The sequence below is a fragment of the Pongo pygmaeus genome, chromosome 20 (genome assembly GCF_028885625.2).
Source record: "Pongo pygmaeus isolate AG05252 chromosome 20, NHGRI_mPonPyg2-v2.0_pri, whole genome shotgun sequence".
Taxonomy (NCBI): Eukaryota; Metazoa; Chordata; class Mammalia; order Primates; family Hominidae; genus Pongo; species Pongo pygmaeus.
In genome coordinates this window covers 6939690-6965505 of record NC_072393.2, presented here as the reverse complement: position 1 = coordinate 6965505, position 25816 = coordinate 6939690, and the positions used below count along the sequence as shown (strand labels likewise).

The 25816-nt window shown below is 46.9% G+C and overlaps 2 protein-coding genes across 2 annotated transcripts in view; both read left to right on the top strand.

Moving 5' to 3' along the window:
- The window catches only part of LOC129020447 (putative adhesion G protein-coupled receptor E4P), a 43635-nt gene that overhangs the window by 7324 nt on the left and 10495 nt on the right, over positions 1-25816 (top strand). The window contains exons 5-11 of the mRNA XM_054464762.1: positions 5299-5342; positions 5854-5989; positions 9492-9599; positions 12171-12355; positions 14481-14645; positions 15525-15719; positions 23047-23282. Coding sequence (XP_054320737.1) covers positions 5299-5342; positions 5854-5989; positions 9492-9599; positions 12171-12355; positions 14481-14645; positions 15525-15719; positions 23047-23282 — 1069 coding nt within the window. The remainder of the gene's footprint in view (positions 1-5298; positions 5343-5853; positions 5990-9491; positions 9600-12170; positions 12356-14480; positions 14646-15524; positions 15720-23046; positions 23283-25816) is intronic.
- On the top strand, positions 1398-4946 carry LOC134738810 (collagen, type I, alpha 1a-like). Its single transcript, XM_063657502.1, has 3 exons — positions 1398-2725; positions 2763-4354; positions 4474-4946. The coding sequence occupies exons 1-3, from the start codon at positions 1884-1886 to the stop codon at positions 4608-4610; spliced, it is 2571 nt and encodes an 856-aa protein (XP_063513572.1). The 5' UTR covers positions 1398-1883; the 3' UTR covers positions 4611-4946.

Below are 25816 nucleotides of genomic sequence, written 5' to 3'. Positions count from 1 at the left end.
GGCCATGTGAAGACAGAGGTGAAGATTGGAATTATGCTGCCAAAGGGAAAGGAATGTCAGAGACTGATGGCAACCACCAGAGGCTGGAAGAGGCAGGGCAAGGTGTTTCCCTGGAGCCTTCAGAGGGAGCATGGTCTTGCTGGCATCTTGATTTGGACTTCTGGCCTCCAGAACTATGAGACAATACATTTCTATTGCTTTAAGCCACCCAATTTGTGTCACTATATTATGGCAACCCTAGCAAATTAATACACTTTACCTATTCATTATTATTATTTTTGAGATGGGGTCTCACTCTGTTACCCAGGCTGGAGTGCAGTAGTGTGATCTTGGCTGACTGCAACCTCTGCCTCCCAGGCTCAAGCCATCCTCCCACCTCAGCCTCCTGAGTAGCTGGGACCACAGGCATGTGCCACCACACCTGGCTAATTTTTGCATTTTTGGTAGAGAAAGGGTTTCACCATGTTGCCCGCACTGGCCTTGAACTGCTGACCTCAAATGATCCGCCCGCCTCGGCCTCCCAAAGTGCTAGGATTACAGGCATGAGCCACTGCACCCGGCCCCTACTCATTATTAATGTATGTGAAATATTTAACAGTCCTAGGCACCTAGGAAGGGTCAGTTAATACTGGCTATTATGCTGTATATGCCTTTTCTACAATCTTCAGTGTTCCTTGAAATGAGATAATATATATGAAGGCACTTTATATACTGTGATGTGTAGGCAACTGCTTCTATAATATTAACTCAATTAACACTGATTTCTTCCATGTCACCCTGATGTGTTGGGACCCTCTGCTATATACTCCCACACCATTGTGTCCTATTTATTATTGATTGATTGATTTTGGGAAGTCCTGTTTTATTTTATTTTAGGCTTGGGGGTGGTACATGTGCAGGTTTGTTGCGTGGGTAAATTGCGTGCCTCTGGGGTTTGGTGTATGAATGTTCCCATCACCCGGGTAGTGGACATAGTACATGATAGGTAGCTTTTCAGCCCTCATCAGCCTCCCATCCTCTCCCTCTAGTAGTCCCCAGTGTCTATGGTTCCCATCTTTTTGTCCACATGTCATGTTCTATTTATTAAGAGTGTCCCTTGCAATTGCTTAATTATTTATTGGTAATAACTTGCTTAATGACTTTCCTGCCAGACTTTAGATTCCACAAGGGGATACCTTGGTTTCTTTTCCTAGCCTATATCCATATATTTCAGTGTTGTGCCTGGTTTTGAGTAGGTGCTCAATAAACAGTGTTGACTAAAGTAATAGGTTGGTGCAAAAGTAATGGCGGTTTTTGCTATTTCTTTCAATGGCAAAGATGGCCATTACTTTTGCACCAACTCAATATGAAACTGGAAGCCCCATTCTGATTCTCTTTTTTTTTTTTTTTTTTTTTTTTTTAAATTTATGAAGTATTTATTGATCGTTCTTGGGTGTTTCTCGGAGAGGGGGATATGGGAGGGTCATAGGATAATAGTGGAGAGAAGGTCAGGAGATAAACACATGAACAAAGGTCTCTGGTTTTCCTAGGCAGAGGTCCCTGCGGCCTTCTGCAGTGTTTGTGCCCCTGGGTACTTGAGATTAGGGAGTGGTGATGACTCTTAAAGGGCATGCTGCCTTCAAGCATCTGTTTAACAAAGCACATCTTGCACCGCCCTTAATCCATTTAACCCTAAGTTGACACAGCACATGTTTCAGAGAGCATGGGGCTGGGGGAAAGGCCATAGATCAACAGCACCCCAAGGCAGAAGAATTTCTCCTAGTCAGAACAAAATGGAGTCTCCTATGCCCACCCCATTCTACACAGACACAGCAACAATCTGATCTCTCCTTCCTTTCCCCACACTTCCTCCCCTTCTCTTCAACAAAACCGCCATCGTCCTCATGGCCCGCTCCCGATGGTCGCTGTCTCTTTGGAGCTGTTGGGTACACCTCCCAGACAGGGCAGCCAGGCAGAGGCGCTCCTCACGTCCCAGACAGGGCGGCCGGGCAGAGGCGCTCCTCGCTTCCCAGACGGGGCCGCCCGGGCAGAGGCGCTCCTCTCCTCCCAGACGGGGCGGCCGGGCAGAGGCTCTCCTCACATCCCAGACGATGGGCAGCCGGGTAGAGGCGCTCCTCACATCCCAGACGGGGCGGCCGGGCAGAGGCGCTCCTCACTTCCCCGACGGGGCCGCCCGGGCAGAGGCGCTCCTCGCTTCCCAGAAGGGGCCGCCCGGTCAGAGGCGCTCCTCGCTTCCCAGACGGGGCTGCCCGGGCAGAGGTGCTCCTCACTTCCCAGACGGGGCCGCCCGGGCAGAGGCGCTCCTCACTTCCTCCCAGACCGGGTGGCAGCCGGGCAGAGGTGCTCCTCACCTCCCAGACGGGGCGGCCGGGCAGAGGCGCTCCTCACCTCCCAGAGGGGGCGGCCGGGCAGAGGCGCTCCTCACTTCCCAGACGGTGTGGCGGCTGGGCAGAGGCGCTCCTCCCTTCCCAGATGGGGCAGCCAGGCAGAGGCGCTCCCCACTTCCTCCCAGACGGGGTGGCGGCCAGGCAGAGGCGCTCCTCACTTCCCAGAGGGGGCGGCCGGGCAGAGGTGCTCCTCACTTCCTCCCAGACGGGGTGGCAGCCGGGCAGAGGCACTCCTCACCTCCCAGACGGGGCAGCCGGGCAGAGGTGTTCCTCATCTCCCAGACGGGGCGGCCGGGCAGAGGTGCTCCTCATCTCCCAGACGGGGCGGCCGGGCAGAGGTGCTCCTCATCTCCCAGACGGGACAGCCGGGCAGAGGTGCTCCACACTTCCTCCCAGACGGGGTGACGGCCGGGCAGAGGCACTCCTCACCTCCCAGACGGGGCGGCCGGGCAGAGGCGCTCCTCACCTCCCAGACGGAGTGGTCAGGCAGAGGCGCTCCTCACTTCCCATATGGGGTGGCGGCCGGGCAGAGGCGCTCCTCACTTCCCAGATGGGGCAGCCGGGCAGAGGCGCTCCTCACTTCCTCCCAGACGGGGTGGCGGCCAGGCAGAGGCGCTCCTCACTTCCCAGACGGGGCGGCCGGGCAGAGGTGCTCCTCACTTCCTCCCAGACGGGGTGGCGGCCGGGCAGAGGTGCTCCTCACCTCCCAGACGGGGCGGCCAGGCAGAGGCGCTCCTCCCTTCCCAGACGGAGTGGCCAGGCAGAGGCGCTCCTCACCTCCCAGAGTGGGCGGCCGGGCAGAGGCGCTCCTCACTTCCCAGAGTGGGCGGCCGGGCAGAGGCGCTCCTCACTTCCCAGAGTGGGCGGCCGGGCAGAGGCGCTCCTCACTTCCTCCCAGACGGGGTGGCGGCCAGGCAGAGGCGCTCCTCACCTCCCAGACGGGGCGGCCGGGCAGAGGCACTCCTCACCTCCCAGAGTGGGCGGCCGGGCAGAGGCGCTCCTCACTTCCCATAGGGGGTGGCAGCCGGGCAGAGGCGCTCCTCACTTCCCAGATGGGGCAGCTGGGCAGAGATGCTCCTCACTTCCTCCCAGATGGGGTGGCGGCCAGGCAGAGGCGCTCCTCACCTCCCTGACGGGGCGGCCGGGCAGAGGCACTCCTCACCTCCCAGAGTGGGCGGCCGGGCAGAGGCGCTCCTCACTTCCCAGAGTGGGCGGCCGGGCAGAGGCGCTCATCACTTCCCATAGGGGGTGGCAGCCGGGCAGAGGCGCTCCTCACTTCCCAGATGGGGCAGCTGGGCAGAGGTGCTCCTCACTTCCTCCCAGACGGGGTGGTGGCCAGGCAGAGGCGCTCCTCACCTCCCAGGCGGGGCGGCCGGGCAGAGGCGCTCCTCACCTCCCAGGCGGGGCGGCCGGGCAGAGGCGCTCCTCACCTCCCAGAAGGGGTGGCTGGGCAGAGGCGCTCCTCACTTCCCACATGGGGTGGCAGCCGGGCAGAGGCGCTCCTCACTTCCCAGACGGGGTGGCGGCCAGGCAGAGGCGCTCCTCACTTCCCAGATGGGGCAACCGGGCAGAGGCGCTCCTCACTTCCTCCCAGACGGGGTGGAGGCCAGGCAGAGGCGCTCCTCACTTCCCAGACGGGGCGGCCGGGCAGAGGCGCTCCTCACTTCCTCCCAGACGGGGTGGCGGCCGGGCAGAGGCGCTCCTCACCTCCCAGACGGGGCGGCCGGGCAGAGGTGCTCCTCATCTCCCAGACGGGGCAGCCGGGCAGAGGCGCTCCTCACTTCCTCCCAGACGGGGTGGCGGCCGGGCAGAGGCGCTCCTCACCTCCCAGACGGGGCGGCCGGGCAGAGGTGCTCCTCATCTCCCAGACGGGGCAGCCGGGCAGAGGCGCTCCTCACTTCCTCCCAGACGGGGTGGCGGCCGGGCAGAGGCGCTCCTCACCTCCCAGACGGGGCGGCCGGGCAGAGGTGCTCCTCATCTCCCAGACGGGGCAGCCGGGCAGAGGCGCTCCTCACTTCCTCCCAGACGGGGTGGCAGCCGGGCAGAGGCGCTCCTCACCTCCCAGACGATGGGCGGCCGGGCAGAGGCGCTCCTCACTTCCCAGATAGGGCGGCCGGGCAGAGGGGCTCCTCATATCCCAGACGATGGGCGGCCAGGCAGAGACGCTCCTCACTTCCTAGACGGGGTGGCGGCGGGGCAGAGGCTGTAATCTTAGCACTTTAAGAGGCCAAGGCAGGAGGCTGGTAGGTGGAGGTTGCAGCGAGCCGAGATCACACCACTGCACTCCAGCCTGAGCACCATTGAGCGTTGAGTTAGCGAGACTCCGTCTGCAATCCCAGCACCTCGGGAGGCTGAGGCGGGCAGATCACTAGAGGCCAGGAGCTGGAGACCAGCCCGGTCAACACGGCGAAACCCCGTCTCCACCAAAAATACAAAAACCATTCAGGCGTGGCGGCGCGCGCCTGCAATCCCAGGCACTCGGCAGGCCGAGGCAGGAGAGTCACAGGAGCCCGAGGCAGGGAGGTTGCAGCGAGCCGAGATCACGGCAGTACAGTCCAGCTTCGATAACAGAGGGAGACCGAAAAAGGGAGAGAGAGGGAGAGGGAGAGGGAGAGGGAGAGGGAGAGGGAGAGGGAGAGGGAGAGGGAGAGGGAGAGGGAGAGGGAGAGGGAGAGGGAGAGGGAGAGGGAGAGGGAGAGGGAGAGGGAGAGGGAGAGGGAGAGGGAGAGGGAGAGCTCTGATTCTCTTTTATGATTCTACTGTGCAATACCTTTTAGGCTTCTTAGAGGGGAATTAGGATGGGCTGCAGAAGTATTAGGGAAAGACTTAACTTGAGGGTGATTGGAAGAAGGGATGTAAGCAGGGTGTATTTTCTCCCATATCTCTTTCAATGACATCTTTTCTTTCACAGAGAACAATAGTCGAGGGACGACACAGTCAAACGTGGATATTTGGGTGAGTGGGGTGAAGCCTGGATTTGGGAAACAGCTGGTATGTATAACTATGCCATTCTCCTACCCAAACATTAACATGTCTTCCTGTGATTTTTAGAGTAGGGTAGTTCTATCCAGGGGTAATTTTGTCCTCTGTCCCAAGGTCATCTGTCAATGTCTGGGGACACTTTTGGTTGTCATACCTTGGGGGTGATGTGCGTGACTGGCATCTGGTGGATGGAGACCAGGGATACAGCTCAACATCCTACAGTGCCCAGGACAGCCTCCCACAATCAAGAAGTGCCTAGTGCCACATGTCCATAGAGATAGAGAAATACAAGGGTAGGGGGAAAGTGCCTCAGCTGTCATTCAAAGACCTACATTAAGCACCTAGATTCTCAATGCCACACACACCTTGTAGCACCTTAATAAATATTGTTGCCTTCTGGGCTCCCCACTCCAACACTTGTGCATATTCCCTATTTCTTACATTTCAGTAAGAGTCAATCTAATTAGCTTAATTTTTTTGGAAGGAAAATCTGAGAAGAAATGGAAGCAGAGAGGACTTTGCAAGAAGGGCTACTCAACTAATTCAAAGCGTGGAGTTGAGCATCTGGAATGCGAGTTTTGCTTCTCCAGGAAAGGGTCAAATTTCTGAATTTGATGTAGGTAAGAGAGGCTGAGTAGAGTCTTTATGACCCTCCATAAAGACCATAAAGAGGTCTGGGTCCTGGCTTTGTCAGGGTTTCTGAATGATGAAATCTGTGGGCTCTCAGGATCACAGACCCTCTACACCAACATTCTACATGAGAAGGACTCCGTTTTCAAAAATGCAAATTCAAGGGACAAGAGAATAAACCAGCTCTCTTCTTCTTTTCAACTTCCCTTGGTATGATGGAAAGTATTTAAGAGCATATTCGCTATGCCATCATGGCTAGGGGATAGAAAAAACCTCGGTTATTTTCCTACTCTACTCTCACATAGTAACAAGAACACAGAATACTTCATCTCTGGTCATCAAAATACGTGTGGGCTCCTTTTCCACACTGACCACACAGTTCTCCAGTGGACCCCAGCTGGGTGTTCTATAATTCAATTATGACATTATCTGACATTATCTCCCAAAGAGAGTGTCAGATCCCACAGGCTGCAAGCTTAGTCCCACAAAAGTATTCTTCACCTCAAATGCCAATCTCAAGTTCTAGGTTGTAACCCGTACGTCCAACTGACAGGCTATAAATTAGAGTCCCATGACCCCTTCCTTGGGTTTGAGTAATTTGCTAGAGTGACTCGCTTAACTCAGGAAAGCACTTTACTTACATTTATCCACTTATTAAAAATATATTACAAATGGGCTGGGTGTGGTGGGTCACGCCACTTTGGGAGGCTGAAGCAAGTGGATCATCTGAAGTCAGGAGTTCAAGACTAGCCTGGCCAACATGGCAAAATCCCATCTCTACTAAAAAAAAAAAAAAAAAAAAATTAGCTGGACATGGTGGCACACGCCTGTAATCCCAGCTCCCCAGGGGGCTGAGGCAGGAGAATCGCTTGAACCCAGGAGGCGGAGGTTGCAATGAGCTGAGATCGCGCCACTGCACTCATATATATATAAAACAAATGATACAGATGAACAGCCAGATGGAAGACATGCACAGGGCAAGGTATGGGAGAAGAGGTCCAGAGCTTCCAAGCCCTCTTTAGAGGTGCCATCCTGGGGACCCACACGTGTTCAGCTATCTAGAATCTCCTAGACAGCTTAACAAATCTTTTGGATTTGTATGGAGGGTTCACTAGGCACAATTGGGTACATTACTGGCCATTGATATCAACTCAACATTTAGCCCCCCTCCTCTTCCTGTATCTGGGATGGGGGTGAAACTGAAAGTTCCAACCCTTTAATCTCACAATTTGTTTCCTTGGCAACTATCCCCAACCTGAGGCTATCCAGGAGCTGGCTAAAAGTCACTACATTAGAATAAAAGATGTTTCTATAACCAAGAAAGTACAAACGATTTCAGAGTTGAGTCACATGCTCCTGTCGTCACTCAGGAAATTACAATGGTCTTAGGGGCTATATGTCAGCAACTTGAGTCCAAGACCAAATATCAGAACAAACGATTTTCCTAGTGTTTCTATTGCTCAGGAAACTCTAAGGGTTTTAGGAACTCTATGTCAGGAACTCTGGTTTCTTTCTGACCTCTGTATCTGTTAATCATTTCAAAGGACCAATTTTTGGCTTTGTTGATTATTTATATTATTATTCCGTTTCCTTTCTCTTTGATTTTTGTTCTTTATTATTTCTTTCCTTTTACTTTCTTTGGGTGGAACTTGCTTTTCATTTTCTTTTCTTTTTTTTTGTTTGAGACGGAGTCTCGCTCTGTCACCCAGGCTAGAGTGCAGTGGCGTGATCTCGGCTCACTGCAAGCTCCGCCTCCCGGGTTTACGCCATTCTGCTGCCTCAGCCTCCCGAGTAGCTGGGACTACAGGCACCCGCCACCACATTCGGCTAATTTTTTGTATTTTTAGTAGAGACGGGGTTTCACCATGTTAGCCAGTATGGTCTCAATCTCCTGACCTCATGATCCACCCGCCTCGGCCTCCCAAAGTGCTGGGATTACAGGCATGAGCCACCGCGCCCGGCCTTGCTTTTCATTTTCTAACTTGTTGAATTGGTAATTTAGATTACTAATTTTAAACCATTCTCCTTTCCTAATATATGCATTTAAAACTTAAAACTTAGCTATAAATTAGAGCTATATATTTCCCTCTAAGCACTGCTTTAGCTGCATCCTGCAAGTTTTCATATACTGGGCTTTCATTATCATTTAGATCAAAATATTAAAACATTTCCTATGTAATTTATCATTTAACTCATGGTTTATTTAGAAGTGTGTTGCTGAATTACCAAATATTTGTGGCTTTTTAAGGTTTCCTTGTGTTAATGGCCTCATTTAATTTATTGTGGGTTTTAATCAAGAAAGGATGTTGAACTTTGTCAAATGCTTTTTCCTACCTCAATTGAGATGATCATTTTATCATCAATTGAGATGGTTTTTATCTTTCATTCTGTTAATGAGATGAACCCTATTGATTGATTTACATATGTTAAACCAGGCTTGCTTACCAGGAAAAAATAGTTGTGATATATACTCTTTTTGATGAGTTGTCTGAGCACACACTATGTAGGATTTCAATCCTTTTGAATTTGTTGAGACTTGATTGATGGTCTGTTTTGGCGAATGTTCCATGTGAACTTAGTGTCTGAATTAACATACCAAATCTGGTGGTATAACCGTGGTAAACAGCAGCTTAACCATTATTTCTTGAATAGTTTGAGCATAAGTGAGTCAGGGCTGATGTAGCAATACCATGCCAGCTCTGTGCTCTGCTGTCTTCAACATTCACCTTCACTTTGTGATACAAGAGAGTTGTTCTACTATCACACCCTTTTACCAGCCAATGAAAAGGGGAAAAGAGAAGTTGAGAGGATGCCTGTTTCCCTTAGCACATGCCATTCTGTTCTTTGATCCATTGGCCTGAAAATAGTTGCATGGCTCTGCCTAGCTGCAAGGGAAGCTGGAAAATGGCTTGTCTTCAGCTTAAATTTGGTAGTTCTAGACCCAAAGAAAGAATAGGTAAATGGTGATCACAGGTAATAAGCAGTCTGCCATAGCCCCTAGGACAGCTTTCTCATTTGTTCAGAGACAAACTTTGTATACCCCAAAATGTTGAGGTTGACCTCACAAAATGATCAGCTCTTGTGTTTATAGGTTTACAGGGATTCTTCCCAAATGCAGAAGTGACTATTTTTTTTTTTGGAAAACATTTAAATGCTTAGCTACTCTTGCTTATAAAGATTGCATTCTCCCCTAACCAGGGACTCCAGTACCATTAAGTGTCCTGTGGAAACTGCTTAGCTTGCCTATCAGAGTACCAGTTCTGGGAAGCATGCCCTTCTCCTCTCTTCTCTTGGGTTGTGGCCAGTGTGTTGCTAAGGCAATTTTGGCCACTCCATTTCTACCAGCCAAAGATGGGAAGAAAGTGCCATGTGGCCAACCTTGCATAGGAGAGATGGAATCACCAGTAGGAGGTCTTCCAGAAAAGGGAGTTCTTTAGCAAATTATTTAGGCATGAGACTTGAGAACAGGACTGACTTTCTTAATGTTTTCAGTCTATGAAACCAAGAGGTGCAATGAGACAAGGGAGAATGCTTTTCTGGAAGCTGGAAATAACACCATGGATATCAACTGTGCTGATGCTTTAAAAGGAACCCTAAGAGGTACCGTATCTCTGATGAATTATCTTGACTCCAAATTCTACACATCATTGTTTTATTTCTAGGTAATTAAACCCTGGGGTGAGAATTCACAAAGCTTTTAAGGTAGGGAGATTCTACATGGTGGAATAAAAAGATCTTCCTTGACCACTAACTAGGCATTTTGGAGAGAGAAGTCGGGCTGTCACATGGGGTGTGTACTTTGTGACATACACAAAGGTTTGCATAAGGATTCCTTGAAATGCCTCCTTAAAAGGGACTGGCTGGGCCGGGCATGGTGGCTCACGCCTGTAATCCCAGCACTTTGGGAGGGTGAGGTGGGCGGATCACAAGGTCAGGAGTTTGAGACCAGCCTGGCCAACATGGAGAAACCCCGTCTCTACTAAAAACACAAAAATTAGCCAGGCATGGTGGAGCGTGACTGTAATCCCAGCTACTCGGGAGGATGAAGCAGGAGAATTGCTTGAACCCAGAAGGCGGAGGTTGCAATGAGCCGAGATCGTGCCATTGCACTCCAGCTTGGGTGACAGAGTGAGATTCTGTCTCAAAAAAAAAAAAAAAGGGACTGGCTGATGCATGCTCTGTTTCCATGTGATGGTCTGAAAAGGTAACACTCAATGGCGTCAGATTGCCTTGAACACTTCCTTGAGAAGCGTTTATGAACACCCTTTTTAAAAGAGCCACCCAGTCTTGTTCTTTACCACAGATTGGAAAACAAATGTTCTCTACAAGGTCCAGAGAGTAAATATGTTAGGCTTTTTGTTCCAGATGACCTTTGTCATAACTACTCAACTCTGCCATCAGAGTGTGAAAGCAGCCATTGATGATGTGTCAGTGAAGGAGTGTGGCTGTATGTCAATAAAACTTTATTTACAAAAGCAGGTGACAGGCTGGGTTTTACCTTCACAGCATAGTGTTTCACCCACACTTTATCTCATCACCTGAAGTCTCTGTAAATCTCCTGCACTATGTATTTTTTCCAATTTATTTATTTGTTGGTGCCAATCTCTCTCAGTACGACATCATTAGCTCTCTGATGGCAGGGGTTTTGTCTGTTTTGTTCACCGCTGTATAATAATTCCTAGAATGTCTGGCACACAGTAGAGGATAAATAAATATTTCCATGAAACATAAATGAATGAATGCATATAAACTATTTCAAAGAGAAAAACCCGGTTACCTTAAAAATGAAATATCTGCTGCATTTCCTCCAAAAAATTCCTGGTTATTCATTAATCTTCACTCCTTACTGTGAGCTGTAGAGTAGGGAAAGGGAGGAAAGGGATCTAAAAATGAGTTGATTTTGTTGTTGTTGAGACTGACTCTCACTCTGTTGCCCAGGCTGGAGTGCAGTGGCACAATCTCAGCTCACTGCAGCCTCTGCCTCCCGAGTTCAAGCAATTCTCCTGCCTCAGCCTCCCAAGTAGCTGGGATTATAAGCACATGCCACCACGCCCGGCTAATTTTTCTATTTATAGTAGAGACGGGGTTTCACCATGTTGACCAAAGTGGTCTCGAACTCCTGACCTCAGATGATCTGCCCGCGTCGGCCTCCCAAAGTGCTGGGATTACGGGCGTGAGCCACCACGCCCGACCGAGTTGGATTTTTTAAATGGAGCAAATAGAAATACAGATGATAAGTAGCTTTGGTCAAAAATGGGATGGTAGCACGTAGATAACTGCAATTTGGGAAACACTCCCATCATACGGGCGTCCTGTGTGCACTGAACCTCCATGATAGTTTTTTTTTCTTTTTTGGAGTCGGATTCTCACTCTGTCACCCAGGCTGGAGTGCAGTAGCACCATCTCAGCTCACTGCAACCTCCGCCCCCTGGGTTCCAGTGATTCTCCTGCCTCAGCCTCCTAAGTAACTGGGATTACAGGCGCTCGCCACCACACCTGGCTAATTTTTGTATTTTTAGTAGAGATGGGATTTTGCCATGTTGGGCAGGCTGGTCTCAAAATCCTGACCTCAGATGACCCAGCTGCCTCAGCCTCCCAAAGTGCTGGGATTATAGGTGTGAGCCACCGTGCCTGGCCTGAACCTCTATACATTAAACTGTGGCTTCATGAAAAGGGGAGGGGGAAAAGGAAGACAGGGAGAGGAAGGGTGACAAGATGAGAAAGAGAAAAAATGAGTGAGTTAATTAAATACAGTGGGTCATTCTGCATACCTTTCCACTAAATTAGGTACCCCAGAGTGAGCTCGAGGTGAAGGCTGAGAGAGTGTGGTTTTCTTAGCCTGCATGAGTTCCATGTGCTCTTCTGAGGACAAGCATCTTGCCTCACAACTCTGGTTGTAATGCTCAAGGGCTCGTATGTTTTTAGGACTCTGAAGAGCATATTTTGCACATATACCGCTTATAATGTATGGGGCATTATAATACATATTACATAGACAAAAATGCTGCACCCCAAGCGACACACAGTGTATTGAACGGCATTTAAGGGATTTCCAAGGGCAGTTTTAGCCATTCATTGCCTGCCCTACGACCCTCACATTACAGAGTACTGTACTTTCTCTCCAAATTATGGATGGCCACTAACAGTATTTCTTTTCCATTTTTTTCTCAGAGAGCACTGCAGTTGCTCTTATCACGTATCAATCTCTTGGGGATATTCTGAATGCATCCTTTTTTAGTAAAAGAAAAGGGATGCAGGAAGTAAAACTGAACTCCCATGTTGTGAGTGGCACCATCGGTTTGAAGGAAAAAATTTCCCTGTCTGAACCTGTGTTCCTGACTTTTCACCATGATCAGGTGAGAAACACCCAGGGCTGGGTCTCCACGCAGTATCTTAAAGCGTGAGCAGGTGCGGTCAGCTTCCCAAGTAGGAAACGGAATTCAGAAGGAAGAGAACACACAAGACACGCTGAGGCATCTTCAGTGAGATTTTGCTTCACCACAGTGAGGATGGCTACTACCAAAAACTTAAAATACCAGTATGTGGCAAACAAAAAAAAAAAAAGAGGAACCCTTATAGATCTGCTGATGAAAATGTAATGTGGTACAGCCACTATGGAAAACAGTACAGAGACTTCTCAAAAAGTTATAAACAGAATTATCGTCTGTTCCAGCGATTCCACGTCTGGGTATGTGGCCAAAAGAATTGAAATCAGGATCTCAAAGAGATAACTGCACTCTCATGTTTATTGCAGTATTATTCACACTAGCCGAGATATGGAAACAGCCTAAGTATCTGTCAATAGATGAATGAAGTTTTTTTTTTTTTTTTTTTTTTGAGACAGAGTCTCGCTCTGTCGGCCAGGCTGGAGTGCAGTGGCGCCATCTCGGCTCATTGCAACCTCCATCTCCCGGGCTGAAGCAATTCGCCTGCCTCAGCCTCCGGAGTAGCTGGGATTACAGGAGTGTGCCACTACACCCAGCTAATTTTTGTATTTTTAGTAGAGACGGGGTTTCACCATGTTGGCCAGGCTGGTCACGAACTCTTGACCTCAGGTAATCCGTCCACCCCAGCCTCCCAAAGTGCTGGGATTACAGGTGTAAGACACCATGCCTGGCCAATAGTAGTTTTTTTTTTTTTTTTTTTTTTTTTTTAAGAGACAGAGTCTCACTTTGTCACCCAGGCTGAAGTGCAATGGCGAGATCTTGGCTCACTGCAATCTCTGCTTCCTGAGTTCAAATGATTCTCCCACCTCAGTCTCCTGAGTAGCTGGGATTACAGACACCTGCCATCATGCCTGGCTAATTTTTGTATTTTTAGTAGAGACGAGGTTTCACCATGTTGGCCAGGCTGGTCTCAAACTCCTGACCTCAGGCGATCTGTCTGCCTCAGCCTCCCAAAGTGTTGGGATTACAGGCGTGAGCCACCGCGCCCAGCCTAATGTACAACACTCAATGTAATTACACTTAGTAATGTATTGTACACTTGAGATCTGCTGAGAGAGTGCATCACAAGTGTATTCACCACACACACACACACACACAAACACACACACACACAAATATGTGAGGTGTTGGATGTGTTAGCTTCATTGTGGTAATCATTTAAAAATGTATACATCTATCAAAACGTATAAATATAAATTTTCCTTTGTCAATCACACTTCAATAAAGCTTGGGAAGAAATGAAGTGTTGAGGCATCCAGAGCTTGCCACAGTGAGATGCCATTCTCACGTTGAAGCCAAAAGGCAATGGAGGAGAAGCTTTATTGAGCTCAGTGGAAGCTGGAGGCAGGAATGAGGGATCGCTCTGCAGAAAATGGAGATGGCTCAAAGCAGAAAGGGCACAGGGAAGAAATACTTTATTTCTCTCTCTTCTCTCACCCAGTGAGTCTCACCGATGCCTCTCTTTGGTTCTATAAATAGCAAGGAAGCTGGCGAAGCCATTCAGAGGGTCAACCCCAGGGTGCTGAGCTGAGCAGAGAGGGGCAGAATAGATGGAAAATAAACCCACTGCAGGCGTGGTGATGTGAAACTCATCCCCTACAAGGGTATTTCCGATCCAGTTTCCAACACTGTGCATTGTGATTAACCTGTAAAGTTGAAATAATATGCCTGGCATGTTGGCTCATGCCTGTAATCCCAGCACTTTGGGAGGCCGAGGCAGGTGGATCACTTGAGGCCAGGAGTTCAAGACCAGCCTGGCCAACACGGCAAAACCCCACCTCTACTAAAAATACAAAAATTAGCCAGGCATGGTAGTGTGCACCTGTAGTCCCAGCTACTTGGGAGGCTGAGGCAGGAGAATTGCTTGAATTTGGGAGGCAGAGGTTGCAGTGAGCTGAGATCGCACCACTGCACTCCAGCCTGGGCGACAGAGCAAGACTCTGTCCCAAAATAAAATAAAATAAAATAAAATAAAATAAAATAAAATAAAAATAAAACGAGGAAGAGACCCACTTTCATACTATTCTCTTTCCAGCCTGGTGACAAGAGAACAAAACATATCTGTGTCTACTGGGAGGGATTGGAGGAAGGTGGCTGGTCCACGGAGGGCTGCTCTCATGTGTACAGCAACGGTTCTTACACCAAATGCAAGTGCTTCCATCTGTCCAGCTTTGCTGTCCTCGTGGCTCTTGCCCCCAAGGTACCAAGATTAATTCCTGTGAACCTGTGTATGTCCCAGAATTTGTTAGTCACCCTCTGCATTTCTTACTAAAAGATTCTAAAGATCGGGCATGGTGTCTCATGCCTGTAATCTCAGCACTTTGGGGGGCCAAGGCAGGTGGATCATTTGAGGTCAGGAGTTTGAGACCAGCCTGGCTAAAATGATGAAACCCCGTCTCTACTAAAAATACAAAATTAGCTGGGCATGGTGGTGCACACCTGTAATCCCAGCTACCCAGGAGGCTGAGGGAGGAGAATTGGGTGAACCCAGGAAGTGGAGATTGCAGTGAGTCGAGATCATGCCACTGTACTCCAGCCTTGGTGACAGAGGAAGACTCCATGTGAAAAAAAAAAAAAAAAAGAAAAAGAAAAAGAAGATTCTAAGACAAGGAGTCAAATGGTAGTAGCTTACTTGAAAGGGGATTACAGGAAACACTAGTGGGGGACTGAGACAATGAGATGGAAGTAAGACAGATGTCAGTGCAGACAGCATTATCAAGCCAGTTACCACCATAGGTAACTGGAATTTATTCCCTCTGGGGGACTCTGGGAGTCAGTGTAGAACTCACATCTCTGGGTCATTCTATCTGAGCAGCAATGGAGCTGGGGTATTTATACACTAACTCCCATTAGTCATTTGTTAAGAGCTGTATCCAGCACTGGTCTAGTTGTTTTGGTTTTTAACATTCCTGTGTGATGAGTGTTATTACTGCCCTCATTTTGAAGATGAGAACACTAAGTCTCAGAGAGGTAAGTCAATTGTTTCAGGGACTGAACTAGGAAGCCCATCTGACACTACCTCAGGAACATAACAACACCATTGGACACTATAATGGATTCCCCCTTTGGTGTTTTGCAGGAGGACCCTGTGCTGACCGTGATCACCCAGGTGGGGCTGACCATCTCTCTGCTGTGCCTCTTCCTGGCCATCCTCACCTTCCTTCTGTGCCAGCCCATCCAGAACACCAGCACCTCCCTCCATCTACAGCTCTCCCTCTGCCTCTTCCTGGCTCACCTCCTGTTCCTGACGGGCATCAACAGAACTGAGCCTGAGGTAGGTAATTTACCCAAATTACCTCATTGTCATAATGAATCCAGCCATCTTGTCCCACAAGAAGATGGAGAGCAAGGCATTAGTCAGCAGTGATGATGTAGAGAGGAAACGTATGAGCTCCATTTCAGTTGTCCTCCTATATAAGTTGGAATAAGACCTTTACATTCTGAGGGGCCATTTAGCAAAGTGATGGAGTGTCAGGATGACGGTATTAAATAGGGTAACATTAGCGGTTGTTAGGATCAACTCCAGAATGTCACAGCCTTGCCACAGTAGGAGTTATTTTTTCCTTATGTATCAGTAGAGGGTGAGCAAACAGGTCTGAAGAGTGTCTATCCTGCACCCTCAGGTTGAGGGAGGCGCTGTCATTTTCCATACACAGCTCCCAAGGTCATCCTAGTGTTCACATTTCAGCCAACCGGGACGGGGAAAAGAACATGGCTGAGTTCCCCTGGGGGAGATTAATATGTGCCACATCACGAAGTGGTGCATATCACTTCCCCTCACACTCTATTGGCTAGGACTCAGTCACATGATAACACATAACAGCAAGGGCAGCTGCGAAATGTGGTCTCTGTCTGGGAAGCCACTTCCTAGTGACAAATCTATACTCTGGATTTGAGGGTGGGGAAGAGGCTTACATTTTTGGTGGGCAGTGGGTTTGCTGCACTGATCTGCGCTTGAATCGCAGCTCTTCACCTTACTTGCTGTAAGACCTGTTGAAGTGACTTCCCCTTTTAATTAATTTAAATTTAATTTTTAAACTGAAAAATACAAACTATATGTATGACATATTTTTTTTTCTGTACAGCATGTTTTGAAATATTACATGTTGTAGAATGGCTCAGTTGATCTAATTAACATTTGCATTACCTCACATACTCAGCTTTATTGTGTGTGTGTGTGTGTTTTTGTGATGAGAACACTAACAACGTATTCTTTTAGCAGTTTTTAAGAATACGTACATTGTTACCATGTAACTATGATCACCATGTTTTACAATAGATCTCTTGTGGCTTCCCCCTTTTAAACTTCCTCTGCAAAACAGGGGCCTAGTCATAGGATTTAGTAAGAACTTAGCAAGATAAAACATAAAAGATTATGAATTAATCACTCAGAGAACAATGTTCACTTTTATCTTTATCATGATCCTGGCCATCATATTATCCAAGAAGATTTAAAGCTAGATGGTTCTCTAAGTCTCCTGTTAACCCTAAAACACTATGATCACACAGCTAGAAAGTTACAAAAGCACTCTGTTTATATTTAAATTTTTTTTCCTAAGAAATAGTATAGTTTTATGGTTAAGAGTAAGTACATTTTCTGGAGATAGTTTAGGTTCAAATCCAATTTTATTTTTTACTTGCTGTGAGATTTGGGGGCCAGATTTTAACCTCTTGGTGTTTAATTTGAAAATAGGCAGAGGTTGGGAAGACACACTCCTCAGGCCAAATCTCGCCCACCTTCTGTTTTTGTAAATAAAGTTTTATTAAAACACAGCCTCATCTATTCATTTACATATTGTCTGTGGCTGTTTTTATGTTACAATGGCAGAATGGTGTAGTTGCAATAGAGATTTGACTGCAAAGCTTAAAATCTGGCCCTTAAAATTTGTTTGTCTCTGAGTATTGAGATAATAATAAGAGTTAATACTTACAAAGCAATTTGGTCAGTGCTCACCCATAGTTAAGTGCTCAGAAGGTACTAATTGCTTCTCTGATAAAATTTTCAAATAATGTTTTTAAAAACTGTAAAAATAATATTGTGGTTAAGATGGAGTTGACTTAGTCATCTTGAAAATATATGCTTTTATATAATGCTCTAAAATCCTACCTCTTATTTTATTTATTTATTCATTTGATGGATAGCCTTAAAATACCTACTGTGTGTCAGGCATTGTGTTGTGAATACTTTAATAATTAGGGGATTAGGGGAACTACCTCACTTACTTTCCCCATAGAGTTCACAGCTTAGAAACATGTGCTGAGGCCAGGTGCGGTGGCTCACGCCTAATCCGAGCACTTTGGGAGGCTGAGGTGGGTGGATCACCTGAGGTCAGGAGTTTGAGACCAGCCTGGCTAACATGGTAAAACCCCGCCTCTACTAAAAATACAAAAAATTAGCTGGACGTGGTGGTGGGCACCTGTAATCCTAGCTACTCGGGAGGCTGAGGCAGGAGAATCGCTTGAACCTGGGAGGCGGAGCTTGCAGTGAGCCAAGATTGCACCACTGCACTCCAGCCTGGGCAACAGAGCGAGACTTTGTCTCAAAAAAAAAAAAAAAAAAAAAGCAGCCACAGATAAAAGTAAATGAATGTGTGTGGCCATGAGCTAATAAAACTTTATTTATAAAAACAGATACTGGGCCAGAATTGGCCCAAAGCCACTGATTTCCTAACCCTGCTCAAAGCAGCAGTGGAAAGGACTTCAAGCTGGGAATGACAGAAAATACTTCTCAGGACAGCAAAAGTTGAAGGTAAAGATAACTGGAGTGAGATGAAACTAGCAGCAGAAAAAATAGCAATAGGGTTATGAATAGTCTAAGTGGGAGTTAATAAAAATATGGGCCGGGCGCGGTGGCTCATGCCTGTAATCCCAGCACTTTGAGAGGCCGAGGTGGGTGAATCACTAGGTCAGGAGTTCAAAACCAGCCTGGCCAACATAGTGAAACCCCGTCTCTACTAAAAATACAAAAAATTAGCTGGGCGTGGTGGTGGGCACCTGTAATCCCAGCTACTTGGGAAGCTGAGGCAGGAGAGTTGCTTGAACCCGGGAGATGGAGGTTGCAGTGAGCAGAGATCGTGCCACTGCACTCCAGCCTGGGTGACAGAGGGAGACTCCATCTCAAAAAATAAAATGAAATAAAAAAATAAAAACATGAACACTGCTAGAGGAAGTGGGCTAGATTTTAGAAATGTTTGTAAGGGGAGTTGGTAAGACTTGAGGCCCAAATAGATGTGGAAGTGGTGTGTGTGCGAGAAAGCAGAAATAAGGATGAATTAGAGGTTTCCCATTTGGGAGGTTGGGCAGATGGATGGCGAGAAAGAGGAACAGACTTGGAGCGAGAAATAGAATGAATTCGGGTTTAAATCTGTTAGTTAGAGGTGCTGGCCAGACACTGGAATTGAGACATACAATAGAAAATTGGAAATAGGAATTTTGAGCTCAGGAGAGATTGAGGCAGGTGAAAGGGATATTGGAGTTTTCTACATGAAGGAGACACTTCAAGCTACAGAAATAATGATCAGTTATATGTAAAATGGATTAAGAATAAAGCTCTGTGGAGGAGGAAGAAGGCGGTAGAGGGAGGAGGAAGAGGAAGAGGGGGCGTTGGAACAGGAGGAGGAGAGTTCCACACATGGTCTGTCCATAATTCTCTCCAGAGTCCTTGAGACCACGCTCTCAGAATGCAGGCCACTCGGTAAGGAGGGTCTTCACAGGTGCCAGGCCCTCTGCAAACGTCTATGAGGTAGGGACCACCAGGATGTAGGAGCCACAGTCTCCACATTCCGGATGGGGACACAGAGGCTTAGAAGTCACACCAGCCTAGTCCACCTTTTAATTGCCAATTATACTTCAAACCAGTCCTTCCTTAAGCCTGAATTCTATTTTCTCTTGAAAATCCTAGAGCAATGGTTCTCAGCATCTTTGAGGTCAGATCCCTCTGAGAATTTTGTTGAAAGCTAAAGCCCTTTTTCCCAGACAAATGTACATATACACAAAATTTTGAATAAAATTTCAGTTAATTCAGGGACAGGAAAAGCAAATTCAGGCCAGGCGCGGTGGCTCACGCCTGTAATCTTAAGATTGGGAGGAGGAAGATACACGAGATATACGAGAAGACTCAAAAATAAGCAGGTGAGAATTCCTGGATAGATGAGTGTCCAGGACATCGAAGGACAGAAAATGCTAACTAGGTTGATCAGCCTCTGCTGAAAGGCCAAGTAGAAGGACGGGCACGGTGGCTCACACCTGTAATCCCAGCACTTTGAGAGGCCAAGGTGGGTGGATCACGAAGTCAGGAGTTCCAGACCAGCCTGGCCAACATGGTGAAACTCCGTCTCTACTAAAAATACAAAAATTAGCCGGGCGTGGTGGCACGCGCCTGTAATCCCAGCTACTCTGGAGGCTGAGGCAGGAGAATCGCTTGAACCCGGGAGATGGAGGTTCCAGTGAGCTGAGATCACGCCACTACACTCTAGCCTGGGCAACAGAGCAAGACTCTGTCTCAAAAAAAAACAAAACAAAACAAAACCAACCAAACACACAAAAACAAACAGAAACGCCAAGTGGAGAGACTGCTGGATTTGGTAGTTGAGAGGTTGTGTTAGTCAGGGTTTCTGAACAGACAGAAACCTAGTAGGATGTGTGTATATTACCTGATTGGATTTACCTGCTTTGTTGCATGCTGCTATTTTTTGTTTGAATGCCATTCTTGGTGAATTTTAAATTATGAGTGCTGTATCTTTTCAAAAAAATTCTTTAAACAGTTTTAGGCTTTTGAGGGGACATAATTAAGTGACTCGGAAACAGTTTGATACATTCAAGTCTTGATTCTAAGATTGGATAGAGTGGTCACGGAATTCTCTTTCGTCTAGGGCTCATTTGGTCCCATTAATGATATAATACTCTCCTGATAATTTTACCTGAAATTCTGGATGTTAGGAGAGTCTGCTCTAACATACAGAGAGCCTGTTTACAGAAAATCTGCTCTAACATACAGGGAATCTGTATATCAGACTCCCCTAACACAAAGAACTTCAGGTAAAATTGGGTAATAGGAACAAACCATTTGGACAATAGGAAAAAGCTATTTCCAGTTCTGTGTGAACTCAGAAGATTGTTCTGCCTACTCCTTTTTAGGAGCCTTCTCCTAGTTTTGGTTAGTCTCTTTGCAAGCATTTGCTGATAAGTAATCAAACCCTCTGCCAATCTCTCCCCTTCCCCCCTTCCCAACCCCACTGTAGCTCCCTACCCTGTGGTATTTTGCCTCATAAATTCTTTTTTTTTTCTTTTTGAGATAAAGTTTTGTTCTTGTTGCCCAGGCTGGAGTGCAATGACACAGCCTCTGCTCACTGCAACCTCCACCTCCCAGGTTCAAGTGATTCTCCTGCCTCAGTCTCCCAAGTAGCTGGGATTACTTGTGCCTGCCTCTATGCCCAGCTAATTTTTTTTTTTCTTTTTGTATTTTTAGTAGAGACGGGGTTTCACCATGTTGGCCAGGCTGGTCTCGAACTCCTGACATCAGGTGACCTACCCGCCTCAGCTTCCGAAAGTGCTGGGATTACAGACGTGAGCCACTGCACCCGGCCTGCCTCATAAATTCTAGATAACTTGGTCTCTGTCTCCGTTTTCTAGAGCTGTCATAATGAAGAGCCACCATTTGGGCGGCTTAAGCAATATAAATTTATTGTCTCACAGGTCTGGAGGCCAGAAGTCTACAGTCTATGTGTTGACAGGGTAGGTTTGTTTTTCTGTTTTTCTTTTTTTATTATTTTTATTTTTTTAGACAGAGTCTCGTTCTGTCACCCAGGCTGGAATGCAGTGGCTTGATCTCAGCTAACAGCAACCTCCACTTCCCGGGTTCAAGTGATTTTCCTGCCTCACCCTACCAAGTAGCTGGGATTATAGGCACATGCCACCACACTTGGCTGATTTTTGTATTTTTAGTAGAGACGGGTTTTCACCATGTTGGCCAGGCTGGTCTCGAACTCCTGACCTCAGGTGATACATGCCTTGGCCTCCCAAAGTGCTGGGATTACAAGTGTGAGCCACCTTGTCCGGCCTTTCCCTCCTTTTAGAGATCACTGTAAACATAAATATTCAATGCCTATTCTGCAATATCTGTAACTCATAATGTCATACATGTCATTTAGCATTTAGTTGTTTAATGTGGGAGGGTAAATCTCGTCCTCATTATGTTATCACGATTAGAAATGGAAGCCTTATTCTGCACATGGAATGGAAAATTTTGTGTCTGTGAACACATCTGGAGAATTATGAGAAATCATGAAGCATGACTTCTATAATAGTATATTCATTTGCTCTGGCTGCCATAACAAGGTACCACAAACGGGGTGATTTAAACAATGGAAATTAATTTTCTCACAATTCTGGAGGCCCATGGTCTGAGATCAAGATGTCAGCAGGGTTGGCTTTTTTTGAGGTCCCTCTCCTTGGCTTGTTGATGACTGTCTTCTCCCTGTGTTCTCACTTGGTCATCCCTTTGTGTGTGTCTGCATTCTAATCTCCTATTTTTAAATTTTTATTTATTTATTATTATTTTTTAAGATGGAGTTTCGCTGTTGTTGCCCAGGCTGGAGTGCAATGGCACAATCTCAGCTCATTGCAACTTACGCCTCCTGGGTTCAAGCGATTCTCCTGCCTCAGCCTCCAGAGTAGCTGGGATTACAGGCGTGAGCCACCACGTCTGGCTAATTTTTGTATTTTTAGTAGAGATGGGGTTTCTCCATGTTGGTCAGGCTGGTCTTGAACTCCCAACCTCAGGTGATCCACTCTCCTCGGCCTAATCTATTTTTAGATGTACATAACTTGTATTGGATTAGGGCCCACATATCTGAACTTATTTTAACTTAATGACCTCTTGAAGAGCCCTGTCTCCAAGTACACTCACATTCAGTGATACTGGGGATTAGAACATGAGCACATGAAATTTTTTTTTGTTCGTTTTTGAGATGAAGTCTCACTCTTTTCACCCAGGCTGGAGTGCAATGGCGCAATCTCAGCTCACCGCAACCTCTGCCTCCCGGACTCAAGCGATTCTCCTGCCTCAGCCTCCCAAGTAGCTGGGATTACAGGCGTGTACCATCACACCTGGCTATTTTTTGTATTTTTAGTAGAGATGAGATTTCACCATGTTGGCCAGGCTGGCCTCAAACTCCTGACCTCAGGTGATCCACCCACCTCGGCCTCCCAAAATGCTGGGGATTACAGGCGTGAGCCACCGCACCTAGCCAATAGATATTTCCACTATGGACATTTGGAGCTCAATTCCACTGAGGATCTCCAGGGGGCAGTGTAGAGCACATGTCTTAGATTGGTAGATTCTACCAATTTTTGTTTATTATACATTTGGGGGCTGTTCCCGCGACATGTATTCCTTGGGTTTCTACCCTGCTCTATGCATGATGTAAACAGACTTTAATGGCTAGCAGAAGTCCTCAGAAAATGTGTAGCCCCCAGGCAAAATGTTACAGGTGCCCAAATTGAAATTCCAGGCCACATCCAGGAAATGCTAAGTGCTGAGCATATATAATCAGGTACAGACCACATCTGCTGCACACCCCTAACTCTTCTGTTCCCTCCAGGTGCTGTGCTCCATCATTGCAGGGCTGCTGCACTTCCTCTACCTGGCTTGCTTCACCTGGATGCTCCTGGAAGGGCTGCACCTCTTCCTCACCGTCAGGAACCTCAGGGTGGCCAACTACACCAGCACGGGCAGATTCAAGAAGAGGTTCATGTACCCTTTAGGCTACGGGATCCCAGCTGTGATTATTGCTGTGTCAGCAATAGTCGGACCCCAAAATTATGGAACATTTACTCAGTAAGCATAATGTGTCTTTATGATGGTAGTAGCAATGGCAATGGCTCCTGGATGACTTAAAATCAAGATGTTTTCTTAGTCCATCTTTTTTTTTTTTGTTTTTTTGTTTTGTTTGTTTGTTTGTTTTGAGACGGAGTTTTGCTCTTCTTGCCCAGGCTGGAGTGCAATGGTGAGGTCTTGGCTCACTGCAACCTCCGTCTCCCAGGTTCAAGTGATTCTCCTGCCTCATCCTCCCAAGTAGCTGAGACTACAGGCACCTGCCACCATGCCTGGCTAAGTTTTGTATTTTTAGTGGAGACGGGGTTTCACCATGTTGGCTAGGTTGGTCTCAAAACTCCTGACCTCAGGTGATCCACATGCCTCGGCCTCCCAAGGTGCTGGGATTACAGGCGTGAGCCTTCGCGCTCAGCCCTTAGTCCATCTTTTAATTGCCAATTATACTTCAAACCAGTCCTTCCTTAAGCCTGAATTCTATTTTCTCTTGAAAATCCCTGGAGCAGTGGTTCTCAGCATCTTTAAGGTTGGTTCCTTTTGAGAATTTTGTTGAAAACCAAAGCCCCTTTCCTCAGAGAAATGTGCATATAAACAAAATTTTGAATAAAATTTCAGTTAATTCAGGGACAGGAATAGCAAATTCTGGCCAGTCGCAGTGGCTCACACCTGTAATCCCAGCACTTTGGGAGGCCGAGATGGGCGGATCACCTGAGGTCAGGAGTTCAAGACCAGCCTGGCCAACATGGTGAAACCTGTCTCTACTAAAAATACAAAAAATCAGCTGGACGTGGTGGTGGGTGCCTGTAATCCAGCTACTCAGGAGGCTAAGGCAGGAGAATCGCTTGAACCCGGGAGGCGGAGGTTGCAGTGAGCCGAGATTGCACCATGGCACTCCAGCCTGGGCAACAAGAGCAAAACTCTGTCTCAAAAAAAAAAAAAAAAAAAAAAAAGCAAATTCAGAGCCCTATATTAAGAACCCATGAGCTACCATGTCCTCTTGGATTCTGAAAGAGTAGGTGGAATGGGCTGAGATGAATCTCCAAGATGTAAAGAATAACACCAATATTAAAACTATCAAAGCCCTATGGTGCATCAGAAATGGTGCTTCCTCTATGCAGTAGCTCATGCCATTCTCACCATTACCCTATGACGTCAGCAGTTTATTTTCTTATGCACAGGACACCTGGGCCCGAGTGCATTTCATAAACTTCCCCAAAGTCAGAGCTGCAAGGCAAGTAAGTCAGAATTTTCAAGGAAATAGTCTGAATAGCCATGTTTTATTGCTTCACCAATGAAGCTTGCAAAACTCAACACACAACAGTTAGTTGAAGAAGTTAATATTTTGTTAATGGTGCTTGGGTTAGGAAGTAGGTTGTGCATACACTAAAACATCATGTATGTTACTGTTGTCCCTTTTTTTTTTTTTGCGACGGAGTCTTGCTCACCGGGGTTTCAACATGTTGGCCAGGCTGGTCTTGAACTCCAGACCTCAGATGATCTGCCTGCCTCGGCCTCCCAATGTTGTCCCTCTTAAAGTCAAAGAAATGCTTTGTTTCCAGCTTGAACTCTATGTCCTACCAGAATGCTGGAGATAGAATGGTAAAGGAGTTGACCAACATTTTATTTTTATTTTTTTTAATTACAATTTTAGGTACTCCCTTCTGATTTTTTTCTATTATGGAAGATGGAAATTTGGTGTTTGTTTTTTTATTATACTTTAAGTTCTAGGGTACATGTGCACGACATGCAGGTTTGTTACGTATGTATATATGTGCCACGTTGGTGTGCTGCACCCATTAACTCATCATTTACATTAGGTATATCTCCTAATGCTATCCCTCCCCCCTCCCTCTACCCTATGACAGGCCCCAGTGTATGATGTTCCCCACCCTGTGTCCAAGTGTTCTCATTGTTCAATTCCCACCTATGAGTGAGAACATGCGGTCTTTGGTTTTCTGTCCTTGCGATAGTTTGCTCAGAATGATGGTTTCCAGCTTCATCCATGTCCCTATGAAGGACATGAACTCATCCTTTTTTATGGCTGCACAGTATTCCATGGTGTCTATGTGCCACCTTTTCTTAATCCAGTCTATCATTGATGGACATTTGGGTTGCCATTGTGGAAGACAGTGTGGCGATTCCTTAAGGATCTAGAACTAGAAATACCATTTGACCCAGCCATCCCATTACTGGGTATATACCCAAAGGATTATAAATCATGCTGCTATAAAGACACATGCACACGTATGTTTATTGTGGCACTATTCACAATAGCAAAGATTTGGAACTGACATTTTCAATAAAAGGCCAGATGGTAAATATGTTTGGCTTTTCTGGCCACAAGGTCTCTGAGGTGACTACTCAACGTTGCCCATGTAGTGTGAAAGCAGCATTGACAATATGTAACCGAATGAGTTGATTGTCTTTCAATAAAACTTATGAAAGCAAGTGGCGGGCTGGATCAGACCCATGGGCCATAGTTGGCAACCCTTTGGATAGAACTTAAGTTTGGAAGCTTTTCTGCCTACTGAATGTTAAGA

Coding starts and splice junctions, on each gene's coding strand:
- LOC134738810 (XM_063657502.1), top strand. CDS start 1,884: ATGGCCCGCTCCCGATGGTCGCTGTCTCTTTGGAGCTGTTGGGTACAC. Junction 2,726..2,762: donor GACGGGGCGGCCGGGCAGAG/GTGCTCCTCATC, acceptor AGCCGGGCAGAG/GTGCTCCACACTTCCTCCCA. Junction 4,355..4,473: donor GACGGGGCGGCCGGGCAGAG/GTGCTCCTCATC, acceptor GGCCGGGCAGAG/GCGCTCCTCACTTCCCAGAT.